A 16,392-nucleotide genomic window follows, 5' to 3' on the forward strand; every position below is an offset into this window, starting at 1 on the left:
TCAATGGCACAATCGTATGGACGGTGCGGGGGAAGGGTGAGTGCCAGATCCTTGCTGAAGACGTCAGCAAGATCGTGGTACTCAACCGGCACTGCCGTCAGATTGGGAGGGACTTTGACCTCCTCCTTAGCCTGTAAACCGGGAGGAACCGAGGATCCTAAACACACCCAATGGCAGGTTTCGCTCCACTGAACCACCACCCCAGATGGCCAATCAATCCGGGGATTGTGCTTCAACATCCATGGGAAGCCCAAAATCACGCGGGAGGTAGAAGGAGTTACAAAAAACTCAATCTCCTCCCGATGGTTTCCAGACACCACCAGAGTTACTGGTTGTGTCTTGTGTGTGATTAAAGGGAGGAGGGTGCCATCTAGTGCCCGAACCTGCAATGGCGAAGGAAGCGCCACCAGAGGGAGCCCTACCTCCCTTGCCCATCTGCTGTCTAGCAAATTCCCTTCTGACCCCGTGTTCCACCAGTGCTGGGGCTTGAAGGGTTAAATCCCCGCTCAGGATTGTAACTGGGAGTCGTGTGGCAATCTGTGTGTGTCTCACGTGAATGTTTTGACACCCCCTTAGCTCTCTGAGGGCGGTTGTTGTTGTGGCCGTTTGGGGCAGTTTTTCTGTGTGTGCTCTTTTGAGCTGCAGAGAAAACACTCCCCGCGGATCAGCCTGCTCATTTTGGCCCTGTGCGTTTCCCTAACAACGTCAGCAGGGGGAGCTGTTGCCCCACAGAGCGCTGCGGCTGTGGAGCGTGGGGAGGGCGGCCCCTTTTCGAAACCGGAAGGGAGAGGGGCGGCGCGTATCTGGCCATGTCCTTCGCCTCGCTCCCGACGGCGTTCCTCCAACCGATTGTCTAACCGTATAACGAGATCGATAAGCCCATCTAAATCCCGTGGTTCCTCCTTAGCAACCAAATGCTCCTTCAGGACTAACGACAGTCCGTTTATGAAGGCGGCGCGGAGCGCAACGTCATTCCAGCCGGACCTCGCAGCCGCGATGCGGAAGTCGGCTGCAAATTCGGCTGCACATCGGCGCCCCTGTCGCATTGACAGCAGCATTGTTGAAGCGGTCTCTCCTCTGTTAGGGTGATCAAACACTGTTCTGAACTCCCCCACAAACCCGGTGTATGCTGATAACAACCGTGAGTTCTGTTCCCAGAGCGCCGAAGCCCAGGCGCGTGCCTTACCCCGAAGCAGAGCAATCACATAAGCTATTTTACTAGCATCTGACGCGTACATGACGGGACGTTGTGCGAAGACTAGCGAACACTGCATGAGAAAGTCCGCGCACGTCTCCACACAACCTCCGTACGGCTCAGGAGGGCTTATGTATGCTTCAGGGGATGGTGGGAGGGGTTGTTGAACCACCACTGGAACGTTCATATCCTGCACAGGGTCGGCAGGAGGAGGAGCTGCAGCAGCGCCCTGAGCGCTCGCCGCCATCTGCGCGGAGAGAGCCTCCACCCTGCGGTTCAGGAGGATGTTTTGCTCGGTCATTTGATCCAACCGAGCCGTAAAGGCGGTGAGAATGTGCTGTAGCTCACCAATCACGCCTCCTGCACACGCCTGCGCTCCCTGCTCTCCCATTGGTCGTTCAACAGCCGGGTGACGCCCCTCGGAGTCCATGACGCTGGCCGAGATATCCTGTTGTGAAAGTGTAGTGACACCCACAACAGGGGGCGCAAATGAACGGCCAATAGATGAGCCAAAAAGTAACAATTTAATGTTGTGAAATGTGCACAACGAATATACAGACAATCTCAGAATATAATTACAGTCAATCCACAAAGGTGACGTGTGGGCAGGCTCGAGGATAGAAGACGTCTGTCCTGAGAAGAGCCGGAACCACACGATTTCCGCCGCCACAGAACCTGGTGAATACTGGAGCCGCCAAGTCCCGAATTCCCAGGTGATCACCGTCCCCGACTGTCGGATCTGGTACTGCTGGCGAGAACAAAGACAGTCAAGTGTGGGTGTGTGTACACCCAATAACAACAACGGTGGGAATGCCACCTCCACCTCTCACTCAATATGTTGCAGAGTACCGCAGTGATTCCTCAGGGGAAAAGAGTGCTGTCCTGCACTCACTCAGCCTCCACAGAAAGAGGGACCGGTACTCCTGCAAACACTCACAATATACAGATATAGATAAACACAAATGGCTGAGGATATTACCTCCAATGAAGTATGATATCTCGGCGATGAGGTGGAGATGACGTCTGGGTTTTATGGAGTGAGATGATGAAGAATGAGTGACAGCTGTCAGGAAGTAATGAGTAACAGCTGTCACTCCCGGCTGTGTCCGTGGCGGCAGCGCCCTCTCGTGCCTGAAGCCCGCACTTCAGACAGGGCGCCCTCTGGTGGTGGGCCAGCAGTACCTCCTCTTCGGGCGGCCCACACAACAAGTGCTTCCAAAAGCCATCGTTGCAAATGTACCCGAGACAACACTGGAGTTTATCAGTTATCTGTAATTTCCGATACATTTTTGGGTGGTTTATCAGTTTATCTTTATCAAAGATAACTTTTCAGTTATCTGATTATCTGTCATCGAAGTTAATTTTTTGGTTATCTGTGCCCACCACTGATTATATAGTACCATATTTATTGTATATGTTGTTTATTACCTCTAATATTTAAATATACTTATATATATATATATATATATGATGTCTTATCTTTCATATGCCTTATTATTTATTATATATACTTTTTCTTGAGCCGCTTGCGTGGGTAGGGAGAGTTACCATGGGATAAAAAAGCTTTTCAACCTACCATCCCTGGTTCTCAAGACCAGGCACTTAAGTGGCTCTACCCTACTCTTTTCAAAACTCTTCTATTTTACTGAATTTTCATGTTCAATCAACTGAATTTACCCCAGGTGGACTCCAATTAAGCTGTAGAAAGGCTGATCAGTGTCAACAGGATGCATCTGAGCTCCATTTTGAGCTTCATGACAAAGGCTGTGAATACTTATGTGCATGTGATTTCATGGGGGAGATTTGTTTTTAATATATTTGCAAAAATGACAAAAAATATGCATTTTTTACATTGTCATTATGGAGTACTGTGTGTATAAGTTTGAGGGGGGAAATTAGTTTCATCCATTTTGGAATAAGAATGTGGTGGAGCTCTGACAGAATGACCATCGGATTCTTGGTTACCTCCCTGACTAAGGTCCTTCTCCCCCAATCGCTCAGTTTAGACGGGCAGCCAGCTCTAGGAAGAGTCCTGGTGGGTCCGAGCTTCTTCCATTTACGGATGATGGAGGGCACTGTGCTCATTAGGACATTCAAAGCAGCAGAAATGTGTCTGTACCCTTCCCCAGATTTGTGCCTCTAAGCAATCCTGTCTCTGAGGTCCACAGACAATTCCTTTGAATTCATGCTTGGTTTGTGCTCTGACATGCACTGTCAACTGTGGAACCTTATATGTAGACAGGTGTGTGTCTTTCCAAATCATGTCCAATCAACTGAATTTACCCCAATTAAGCTGCAGAATCATCTCAAGGATGATTAGTGAAAAAAGGATGCACCTGAGCTCAGTTTTGAGCTTCATGTCAAAGGCTGTGAATACTTATGTACGCGTGATATTTTATATAGACCTGCTTGGTGGTCTAAACTGTAAATGCTTTCTTTTGATGGAAATTAGGAAGGCATCAGCAATGCACTTGATCATGATTCTTTTACATGCCCGTGGGTCAACAGATGATCACAATTACATTAGACACTAACGAAAAATTGACACTGAGCATGAAAATGACAGTTGCATCAGGTGGCAACTAGCAATGACATTTGCCGTGTCGTCTTGGAGGATTGTTGTTGCTGTTGTTCACCTGAGTTGTCTGTGTCCACTATTCTGAAGATGGTCTCCACAGTGGAGCGGTGGCGGTACAGGGTGTCAAGCAGATTCTGATCAATGTGCTGGGTGGGAAGAAATGTTGAATGCCAAATGAGAAAAGTGCAGAAAAAAATGTCCTTTTTAAAATGAAACACATTATTTAGCACAGTAGGGACTAAAACGGGTCAAATAATTAATTTATTTTTTTCCTTTAATCACCAGTCAGCTAACACAGCTGCACATGTATCCTTACATCATTGTTGGATCCTTTGATGGCGAGTGTGTCGAACCACGCGTGGTAGTCTATCATGCCCTCTGAGATTTTGCAGGTGACCAGCTGACAGCGAAGCATTCTCCAGGGCAGGGCAAGGTTCATCACGTTCTCTACAGCAGACGCCCAGTCATTCAGAGACACAAGACCTAAAGGAAGTGCAGAGAGAGGAAGATACATTCACATGAACAGAGACTCTGCTTGACTTCAGGAAATGCTACATTATTATTTTTTGCCTACCAATGTGAAAGTGTGATTTTCTTTCAACTTTTTCAGATTGTTTCATTTCAGATCAGAGAAAAAAAACAGCTTTGTTGTTTTTCCCCTATGCAATTAATTTTAGTTAAATTTTTCTCATTTTCAACTGCTCCTTGTTGCTTGAACTCACCACTGTGGATGGTGCCCTTCCTGACAATTCCAATTCCACATGAACAAACCGGCCTACAGTTCCAGTTGTGCCCAAACAGTCTCTCAGCCAAGTAATAATCAGGACCTCGCTTCTGAGATCTGACAGGACCAAGTGTGCCCAAAGCAGCGTGGGTACTTTCTGTGCAGTTAGAATAAAAGACACTGTCCTGAGCTTGAAATGATTTTTCAGCTGTCTTCATATCCTTATTGTGTCGCAGATGATATGGTTGTACTTGAAGTATGCTCTGTTGACTGGCACAGGTGATAATACAACTGCACTAACAGAGTACGGGAGGCAATCCTCACGTTCCATCTCTAGCCCATCATAGGGTAATTGGGCATCATCTAATACCCCCTTCACACATAACACGATTGAAGCCAACTGGCGCATGAAGGAGGAATTGCATGCTACTTGTGAAAAATTGGAGCCACCTCAAACGCCTAGTACAGCTGTTGCCACAACCAAGTGCGCACACTGGCGACTGAAAGACAGCGAGTGCCCATTCCACTCCCCTCTCGGTAGGTATCGACCAAATTCCAGGTGACACACGTGAACATCCAGTGCCACTCGCTGGACACTTAGAAAAGGCGGGGCTACCCAGCACGAGAGTAGAGAGCAGATGACCACATTCTAGCTGTCTGTGAAAATTGTCTACCTGCAGCACAAGTGTGGCGTAACCTAGCAACACATGGGTGTGGCTGTGGCGAACCCCCCCCCCCCACACACACACACCATGAATCCAACATTGTCAGCTGTGGCTGAGGGTCCCGGAGTCCGGTCGCTGTCCAGCGCAGTGTACTGCTTGGACAGCTGACCGCTGTGTACGATAACTCTGTTAAATTGCATTTCTGTTAAAGGTGTTAATATCTGGAATAACTGTCCTGATAACATCAAATTATCTGTTACATTAGTTGGCTTTAAAAGCCTCTATAAGAACAATATGACTGCTTCTTATAATATGATAAACTAGGATTAGAGATTTTTACAGATTGTGCACTGTGTTTGTCTGGTTGTGTTTTCTTTTTTAATTGATTAATTTATACTGTCTGTGCTGGTATTTGCTGTTGGAAGTATGTGTATGTATGTATGTATGTATGTATGTATGTATGTATATAGAGGGGGTGGCAGTTTATAAGCATTGCTTGTGCCCACACCCTTTCGGTCACATAAGTTCAGTGTTGAATTGTCTTATCAGTTTTTTGTTATTGTTGAGTATGTGTGCCAAATAAATTCATTCATTCAACTCAGCTGGTGAACACGCATTGCACGTGTGGACAGGCACTCATGCCCTCATCACATGAGGACCGACGTCTGAGCGCGCGGCACGTTGTGAAGCCTGCCGCGCGCTGATGTCACTTCCACCACTTAAATTGTAGTTTGCATGACAGACAGAAAGAGTGAAGATTAAATAAAACAAATAAGGGTAAAGGCGTGAACTCATTCATCTGTGATCCCTTTTGCTCATACGCTTTTCTGTGGACATACAGCACCTGTCAGCTGACCGCCGACTGTCAGCTGGACCTGGCCATGCACACAAGGTATTAAATTAAAAATCAATCAATCAATCAATCAATTTTTTTTTTATATAGCACCAAATCACAACAAACAGTTGCCCCAAGGCGCTTTATATTGTAAGGCAAGGCCATACAATAATTATGTAAAACCCCAACGGTCAAAACGACCCCCTGTGAGCAAGCACTTGGCTACAGTGGGAAGGAAAAACTCCTTTTTAACAGGAAGAAACCTCCAGCAGAACCAGGCTCAGGGAGGGGCAGTCTTCTGCTGGGACTGGTTGGGGCTGAGGGAGAGAACCAGGAAAAAGACATGCTGTGGAGGGGAGCAGAGATCGATCACTAATGATTAAATGCAGAGTGGTGCATACAGAGCAAAAAGAGAAAGAAACAGTGCATCATGGGAACCCCCCAGCAGTCTACGTCTATAGCAGCATAACTAAGGGATGGTTCAGGGTCACCTGATCCAGCCCTAACTATAAGCTTTAGCAAAAAGGAAAGTTTTAAGCCTAATCTTAAAAGTAGAGAGGGTGTCTGTCTCCCTGATCTGAATTGGGAGCTGGTTCCACAGGAGAGGAGCCTGAAAGCTGAAGGCTCTGCCTCCCATTCTACTCTTACAAACCCTAGGAACTACAAGTAAGCCTGCAGTCTGAGAGCGAAGCGCTCTATTGGGGTGATATGGTACTACGAGGTCCCTAAGATAAGATGGGACCTGATTATTCAAAACCTTATAAGTAAGAAGAAGAATTTTAAATTCTATTCTAGAATTAACAGGAAGCCAATGAAGAGAGGCCAATATGGGTGAGATATGCTCTCTCCTTCTAGTCCCCGCCAGTACTCTAGCTGCAGCATTTTGAATTAACTGAAGGCTTTTTAGGAAACTTTTAGGACAACCTGATAATAATGAATTACAATAGTCCAGCCTAGAGGAAATAAATGCATGAATTAGTTTTTCAGCATCACTCTGAGACAAGACCTTTCTAATTTTAGAGATATTGCGTAAATGCAAAAAAGCAGTCCTACATATTTGTTTAATATGCGCTTTGAATGACATATCCTGATCAAAAATGACACCAAGATTTCTCACAGTATTACCAGAGGTCAGGGTAATGCCATCCAGAGTAAGGATCTGGTTAGACACCATGTTTCTAAGATTTGTGGGGCCAAGTACAATAACTTCAGTTTTATATGAGTTTAAAAGCAGGAAATTAGAGGTCATCCATGTCTTTATATCTGTAAGACAATCCTGCAGTTTAGCTAACTGGTGTGTGTCCTCTGGCTTCATGGATAGATAAAGCTGGGTATCATCTGCGTAACAATGAAAATTTAAGCAATACCGTCTAATAATACTGCCTAAGGGAAGCATGTATAAAGTGAATAAAATTGGTCCTAGCACAGAACCTTGTGGAACTCCATAATTAACTTTAGTCTGTGAAGAAGATTCCCCATTTACATGAACAAATTGTAATCTATTAGACAAATATGATTCAAACCACCGCAGCGCAGTGCCTTTAATACCTATGGCATGCTCTAATCTCTGTAATAAAATTTTATGGTCAACAGTATCAAAAGCAGCACTGAGGTCTAACAGAACAAGCACAGAGATGAGTCCACTGTCCGAGGCCATAAGAAGATCATTTGTAACCTTCACTAATGCTGTTTCTGTACTATGATGAATTCTAAAACCTGACTGAAACTCTTCAAATAGACCATTCCTCTGCAGATGATCAGTTAGCTGTTTTACAACTACCCTTTCAAGAATTTTTGAGAGAAAAGGAAGGTTGGAGATTGGCCTATAATTAGCTAAGATAGCTGGGTCAAGTGATGGCTTTTTAAGTAATGGCTTAATTACTGCCACCTTAAAAGCCTGTGGTACATAGCCAACTAACAAAGATAGATTGATCATATTTAAGATCGAAGCATTAAATAATGGTAGGGCTTCCTTGAGCAGCCTGGTAGGAATGGGGTCTAATAAACATGTTGATGGTTTGGATGAAGTAACTAATGAAAATAACTCAGACAGAACAATCGGAGAGAAAGAGTCTAACCAAATACCGGCATCACTGAAAGCAGCCAAAGATAACGATACGTCTTTGGGATGGTTATGAGTAATTTTTTTTCTAATAGTTAAAATTTTGTTAGCAAAGAAAGTCATGAAGTCATTACTAGTTAAAGTTAATGGAATACTCAGCTCAATAGAGCTCTGACTCTTTGTCAGCCTGGCTACAGTGCTGAAAAGAAACCTGGGGTTCTTATTTTCTTCAATTAGTGATGAGTAGAAAGATGTCCTAGCTTTACGGAGGGCTTTTTTATAGAGCAACAGACTCTTTTTCCAGGCTAAGTGAAGATCTTCTAAATTAGTGAGATGCCATTTCCTCTCCAACTTACGGGTTATCTGCTTTAAGCTACGAGTTTGTGAGTTATACCACGGAGTCAGGCACTTCTGATCTAAAGCTCTCTTTTTCAGAGGAGCTACAGCATCCAAAGTTGTCTTCAATGAGGATGTAAAACTATTGACGAGATACTCTATCTCACTTACAGAGTTTAGGTAGCTACTTTGCACTGTGTTGGTATATGGCATTAGAGAACATAAAGAAGGAATCATATCCTTAAACCAAGTTACAGCGCTTTCTGAAAGACTTTTAGTGTAATGAAACTTATTCCCCACTGCTGGGTAGTCCATCAGAGTAAATGTAAATGTTATTAAGAAATGATCAGACAGAAGGGAGTTTTCAGGGAATACTGTTAAGTCTTCTATTTCCATACCATAAGTCAGAACAAGATCTAAGATATGATTAAAGTGGTGGGTGGACTCATTTACATTTTGAGCAAAGCCAATAGAGTCTAATAATAGATTAAATGCAGTGTTGAGGCTGTCATTCTCAGCATCTGTGTGGATGTTAAAATCGCCCACTATAATTATCTTATCTGAGCTAAGCACTAAGTCAGACAAAAGGTCTGAAAATTCACAGAGAAACTCACAGTAACGACCAGGTGGACGATAGATAATAACAAATAAAACTGGTTTTTGGGACTTCCAATTTGGATGGACAAGACTAAGAGTCAAGCTTTCAAATGAATTAAAGCTCTGTCTGGGTTTTTGATTAATTAATAAGCTGGAATGGAAGATTGCTGCTAATCCTCCGCCTCGGCCCGTGCTACGAGCATTCTGACAGTTAATGTGACTCGGGGGTGTTGACTCATTTAAACTAACATATTCATCCTGCTGTAACCAGGTTTCTGTAAGGCAGAATAAATCAATATGTTGATCAATTATTATATCATTTACTAACAGGGACTTAGAAGAGAGAGACCTAATGTTTAATAGACCACATTTAACTGTTTTAGTCTGTGGTGCAGTTGAAGGTGCTATATTATTTTTTATTTTTGAATTTTTATGCTTAAATAGATTTTTGCTGGTTATTGGTGGTCTGGGAGCAGACACCGTCTCTACGGGGATGGGGTAATGAGGGGATGGCAGGGGGAGAGAAGCTGCAGAGAGGTGTGTAAGACTACAACTCTGCTTCCTGGTAAAATAAAGACATCAGACAGATGCAGGACAAAAAATAGTAACTGCATACATAAAATAAAAATCACAGAGCAAAGAAAACAGAGTTAACCTTTTTTTCTCTGACCGTGTCCCTGTGACTGGAAGCTGTTCAGATATCTGTGCTCGCAAGTCACAGCTGGAGAACACCTGTAGTGGCTTGTAGAATATGACTTTGCATAAATAAATTCAAACACATATCGCTTCAGCTGACTACTGTGTCAGTGCATCGCAACGCTGGATGCCACTGTGAGGCGCATGTATCTGCGTGATTTCCCCACATTTTAATAATTAAAACACATATCACATTTGCAACGCGGTAACGAGCAGATCACTGCGCGCTGGATATGCCATGCCAGCTGATGTGTTCATGACACAGGAGCCGGCTCTTCATGACACGGGAGCCCGGCTGATGTCTTCATGAGACAAAGTGCATCAGGTAATTCATGTAAAACATAAAAGGGAGAACAGTGATCCACATTACTTCCTGGTGTACGTCGAGGCAGAGGCTAAGTCCGCTCTTTATAACAGGAATTAAGTATTATAAATTGTGGTGTTTTTTTTGTTTGTTTGTTTGTTTGTTTTTTGCTCCGCTTCTGTGTGTGCGACTTTCCACATGCTCGCATTGTGTTCGTGCGCGTGAACATGAGCGTACACTAAACCGTCACTGCGGTATTGTGCACGCTGGTCCAACCCTGTGTCCCTCCCAACAGCAGGTGGAATGTTTCGTAGTTCCCCATTTTGTTTTTTGTTTGTGTATTTTCGTCCAGTTTCTGTTTGTTTCTCCCAGTTTTGTGTTATGTGTGAAGAGGCCCTAACCTGTGTGTAATGGAGCATATTTCATTTCAATTTATTTCATTTCTATAGCGCCAAATCACAACAAAGCTGCCTCGAGGCGCTTCACACAAGTAAGGTGTAACCTTACCAGGTCCTAGAGAGCAAGCAGACATATAGCTCATATATTTAGATATGTATCTTTTTATGAAGATACATATCTTTTATGAAGATACATATCTTTTTATGAAGATACATATCTTCTACGATTGCCTCCCGTACATTTTACTCTCCACGTGAGTTTAACTCTTTCATACTTTGCCCTGTGTATATTCCACCGAGCGTGGACGTGCACGAGGCCGAGCGCACGCTCGCGGATCAGATTATGAGCGTGGAGAGAGACTTTCCGGACTCTCTTGTTATAATTCTCGGTGATTTTAACAAAGGGAATCTCAGTCAGGAATTACCAAAATACAAACAGTTTGTTAAATGCCCGACCAGAGAAGGGAGCACGTTAGATCATTGTTACACGACAGTGAGCGGCGCCTACCGCGCAGTGGCCCGTGCAGCTTTGGGACTCTCAGATCACGTGATGGTCCACTTGATCCCCACATACAGACAGAGACTTAAACTCTCTAAACCTGTTGTGAGGACGTCTAAAGTGTGGAGCAATGAAGCTGTAGAGGAGCTACGCGCGTGCTTGGCCACCACGGATTGGGATATGTTTGAGGCTTCAACAGACAGTCTAGATGACTACACGGACACTGTGACATCATATATTCATTTCTGTGAAGACAGCATCATCCCACAGCGTACCAGGGTGAGATATAACAATGACAAGCCCTGGTTCACACCTAAACTCCAGCAGCTCCGTCAGCAGAAAGAGGTGGCTTTCAGAGAAGGAGACAGAGACAGCTATAGAGGTGCAAAGTACAGATTTAGCAAGGAGGTGACAAAGGCTAAATCCATGTACAGTTCACGTCTGCAGCAAAGGTTCTCTGCCAACGACTCGGCCTCTGTGTGGAGGGGGCTGAAAGAGATCACCAACTACAAGCCCAAAGCACCTCGTTCTATTGACGAACTGAAGCTGGCCAACGACCTGAACGTCTTCTATTCACGCTTTGAAGACAAGGACTCACACCTCCCCACCCCCCACACAACTGGATATTCAAACACTCTGGACCTCCCCCCTATCACTGCTGCCCTCCCCACTCCCCCTGTTGCCCTCTCGGTCCAAGAGGATGACGTGAGGAGACATTTCAAAAGGCTGAATCCACGTAAAGCCCCGGGCCCAGACTGTGTCTCTCCTGCCACCCTGAGACACTGCGCTGATGAGCTGGCCCCAGTCTTCAACACCTCCCTGGAGTCATGCCATGTTCCAGTCTGTTTCAAGTCCTCAATCATAGTTCCAGTCCCCAAGAAACCACGCATCACTGGACTTAATGACTACCGTCCTGTGGCTCTCACGTCTGTAGTCATGAAGACCTTCGAACGCCTGGTTTTATCCCACCTGAAGTCCATCACCGACCCCCTCCTGGACCCCCTGCAGTTTGCCTACAGAGCCAACAGGTCTGTAGATGACGCAATAAACCTGGCCCTGCACTCCATCCTGCAGCACCTGGACTCCCCAGGAACCTACGCTAGGATCCTGTTTGTGGACTTCAGCTCTGCATTCAACACCATCCTTCCAGCTTTGCTCCAGGACAAGCTTTCTCTGCTCCACGTGCCCAACTCCACCTGCAGGTGGATCACAGACTTCCTGACGGACCGGAGTCAGTGTGTGAGGCTGGGAAAAAATGTCTCAAACACTGTGGCTCTCAGCACAGGATCTCCACAGGGCTGTGTCCTTTCCCCTCTGCTCTTCTCCCTCTACACTAACTGCTGTACCTCCAGCCACGACTCTGTAAAGCTCATCAAGTTTGCGGACGACACCACCCTCATCGGACTCATTTCGGATGGGGATGAGTCTGCCTACAGGAGGGAGGTGGACCGGCTGGTGACCTGGTGCAGCAGTAACAACTTGGAGCTCAACGCCCAGAAAACAGTGGAGATGATCGTGGACTTCAGGAAAGCCACAGCCCCCCCGCCCTCCCTCACCCTCACCAACAGCCCCATCACCACTGTGGTCTGTCACCACTTCCTTGGCACCACCATCTCCCAGGACCTCAAGTGTGAGTCAACCATCAGCTCCCTCATCAAGAAGGCCCAGCAGAGGATGTACTTCCTGCGGCAGCTGAAGAAGGCCAAGCTGCCTGTCCAGCTGATGGTGCAGTTCTACACGGCCATCATCGAGTCTATCCTCTGCTCCTCCATCACGGTGTGGTACGCTGGGGCCACAGCCAGGGACAGACACAGACTGCAGTGCATTGTGGCCTCTGCTGAGAAGGTGATCGGCTGTAGCCTTCCATCTCTCCACGACCTGCACGTCTCCAGGACTCTGGGCCGAGCAGGTTGGATCACAGCTGACCCTTCTCACCCTGCACACGGTCTATTCAAACCACTCCCCAGTCCATCCGGACCAGAACCTCCCGCCATAAGAAGTTTCTTCCCCTCTGCTGTTAGACTCATAAACACCTCATAACTCAGTCACCTTAAGCTTAACTCTGTCACTTTATCATTTTATCACGGGTCACTTTAGACAATGTACTTTGGTTTTTAATTGCACTCCTCCCACTGCACTGTTTTTTCTGTTTCTCTGTTGCACACAGCCTTTCATATTTCATATTTCTTTTTTATCTTATATTTTATCTTATTTTGACACATATGTTATATTTTATCCTAGCATTTTATCTCTTCTTAATGTTGCACCATTGTACCGAAGCAAATTCCTAGTCTGTGAATCCTGTTCACTGGCAATGGCAATAAACTTCTTCTTCTTCTTCTTCTACAAACCCCTATTTATCATTGCATTTTACCAAACTATTTGTTTTACCGCAGACATTTTTTTCTAATATTGTTTGTAATATTTAAAGGTTTATTGCATGATCCATAATTCATTTCTCCACCAAGATGGTTTGACTTTTTTCTACAGTCACACAAACAAAGACATTTAAAACAACCTCTGTGACAGCAGCAAATAAAAACTAATTGATGCAAGAAGAAGCTTCTGTCAAACTACGGTTTGCTCTACATCAAATATTATTTTTCTTCTTCTTAACGAAATTTATGATGCTTTGTGTGTGACCTCACCCCAGTGAGATCTCTGAGAAATGTTCAGTACATGTAAGCCCTGTAATAAAACAAAAACACCTAATCGGATTTAAAGACGGAATCGTTTGGTCAAACCACACACACACACCTGTGTCCTTGATGTCAAACTGTTTAAAGGCACAGATGAGGTCTGATTTGTGAGCAAACAGCTGCTCCCTGAGGACTCTGAGGGCGGAGCGCTCTGTTCGGCCCACACTGCAGACAATAGCACATATACAGAAATATAATAAAAGAATTCATGAAAAATATTATTCTAGATGATGATGACATTACAAACCCTAACTGTACTTTATTGTTATACACAAACCTATGGTTTTGTATTTTAATAGCTTGTCCTATATTGAACAAATATGATAAAGTAGAACGCGATGTGTTTCCATCTTCATTAAATTATTGACATATTGAAAGCAAATATTCATGAATAATGTATAATATAATACCTTTGTTTGACAGTGCGCTCTCTGGTCATGCTGGTGGCCTGGTACTGAATGACGTAAGGCACGAGGTCCGGGCCCAGTTTGACATAGGCTCCCCTGTTGCTGCCCACATCATAGTAATTGGAGGCAGAGAACAATGTGAGAACCTACAGAAAGTAAACAATCTTTCAGTGTGTGTTACATGCAAATGTCACTGATGCTTTCAAAGTTCCTTGTGGGATTTTGTGGTGAGGTAAAGACTGGGTCAGGTTAGCTCTGGCAGCATCTGCTGGTACTACACATCACCACATCCATCACACTATAGAGCACCCAGATCCAAATTAGGAAGTACTTTAGAAGGCAACCACTCCATTCCCACCTCCCAAAAGTCGCTATATATACTCAACAAAAATATAAACGCAACACTTTTGGTTTTGCTCCCATTTTGTATGAGATGAACTCAAAGATCTAAAACTTTTTCCACATACACAATATCACCATTTTCCTCAAATATTGTTCACAAACCAGTCTAAATCTGTGATAGTGAGCACTTCTCCTTTGCTGAGATAATCCATCCCACCTCACAGGTGTGCCATACCAAGATGCTGATTAGACACCATGATTAGTGCACAGGTGTGCCTTAGACTGCCCACAATAAAAGGCCACTCTGAAAGGTGCAGTTTTGTTTTATTGGGGGGGGGGGGGGGGGATACCAGTCAGTATTTGGTGTGACCACCATTTGCCTCATGCAGTGCAACACATCTCCTTCGCATAGAGTTGATCAGGTTGTCAATTGTGGCCTGTGGAATGTTGGTCCACTCCTCTTCAATGGCTGTGCGAAGTTGCGACGACGAACTGGAGTCAGGTCGAGACCCCGATGAGGACGACGAGCATGCAGATGAGCTTCCCTGAGACGGTTTCTGACAGTTTGTGCAGAAATTCTTTGGTTATGCAAACCGATTGTTTCAGCAGCTGTCCGAGTGGCTGGTCTGAGACGATCTTGGAGGTGAACATGCTGGATGTGGAGGTCCTGGGCTGGTGTGGTTACACGTGGTTTGCAGTTGAGGCTGGTTGGATGTACTGCCAAATTCTCTGAAACGCCTTTGGAGACGGCTTATGGTAGAGAAATGAACATTCAATACACGAGCAACAGCTCTGGTTGACATTCCTGCTGTCAGCATGCCAGTTGCACGCTCCTTCAAATCTTGCAACATCTGTGGCATTGTGCTGTGTGATAAAACTGCACCTTTCAGAGTGGCCTTTTATTGTGGACAGTCTAAGGCACACCTGTGCACTAATCATGGTGTCTAATCAGCATCTTGATATGGCACACCTGTGAGGTGGGATGGATTATCTCAGCAAAGGAGAAGTGCTCACTATCACAGATTTCGACTGGTTTGTGAACAATATTTGAGGGAAATGGTGATATTGTGTATGTGGAAAAAGTTTTAGATTTTTGAGTTCATCTCATACAAAATGGGAGCAAAAACAAAAGTGTTGCGTTTATATTTTTGTTGAGACCAGATGGTACATGGTCAATCCCTTGGTCTTTTCGAGTTGCTGGGTTCCTCAGCACTGAGGTACCTGTATGCTGAATCATGGTTATGCAACCAAGTGGTACACAGCCGGTAAAATAAGTATTGAACACGTCACCCTTTTTTCTCAGTAAATATATTTCTAAAGGTGCTACTGACATGAAATTTTCACCAGATGTTGATAACAACCCAAGTAATCTACACATACAAAGAAAACAAACAGTAGATGTCCATGAATTATGTGTAATGTTGTGAAATGACACAGGGAAAAATATTGAACACGTTAAGAAAGGGGCATACAGAAAGATATGAAAAGCCAAGACACCAGCTGAAATCATCAGAAAGTAGAAAGCAATCCTGCCCCTTCCCAGTGCCAATTAATATCAGCTGGTTCAGTCCCAGCTGATGGGCCATAAAAAGGTGTCTCATTACCAAGGTGTCACAAAATAAATGTTTCATGATGGGTAAAAGCAAAGACCTCTCTCTAGATCTTCGCAGTCTTATTGTTGCAAAATACAGTGATGACATTGGTTACAGAAGGATTTCTAAACTTCTAAATGTTCCAGTGAACACTGTTGGGGCCATAATCTGAAAGTGGAAAGAACATTTCAACATAAACCAGCCATGACCAGGTGCTTCTCCCAAAATTCCTGACAGAGAAGTGAAAAGAATGATCAGAAGAGTTGTCCAAGAGCCAAGGACCATTTCTGAAAGACCTGGAAAGCATGTTGACACTTGTTTAAAGTTTGCTGCACAACATTTAGACAGGGAGAATATAGCCTGATTAGATAAGTCCAAAATGTAACTCTTTGGATGCCATAATACACACCAAACTGGCCCTGCACATCACCACAAAACATAACAACAGTGAAGTTTGGAGGTG

The 16,392-nt window shown here is 44.6% G+C and overlaps 1 protein-coding gene across 1 annotated transcript in view; it reads right to left on the minus strand.

Moving 5' to 3' along the window:
* The window catches only part of LOC117511007 (serine/threonine-protein phosphatase with EF-hands 2), a 94,809-nt gene that overhangs the window by 14,883 nt on the left and 63,534 nt on the right, over positions 1 to 16,392 (minus strand). The window contains exons 12-15 of the mRNA XM_034170940.1: positions 13,999 to 14,141; positions 13,647 to 13,753; positions 4,090 to 4,256; positions 3,832 to 3,919 (exon numbers count right to left, since the gene is read on the minus strand). Of these exons, the coding sequence (XP_034026831.1) occupies positions 3,832 to 3,919; positions 4,090 to 4,256; positions 13,647 to 13,753; positions 13,999 to 14,141 (505 nt within the window). The remainder of the gene's footprint in view (positions 1 to 3,831; positions 3,920 to 4,089; positions 4,257 to 13,646; positions 13,754 to 13,998; positions 14,142 to 16,392) is intronic.

This window comes from Thalassophryne amazonica, chromosome 5 (genome assembly GCF_902500255.1).
Source record: "Thalassophryne amazonica chromosome 5, fThaAma1.1, whole genome shotgun sequence".
NCBI classification, from domain to species: Eukaryota; Metazoa; Chordata; class Actinopteri; order Batrachoidiformes; family Batrachoididae; genus Thalassophryne; species Thalassophryne amazonica.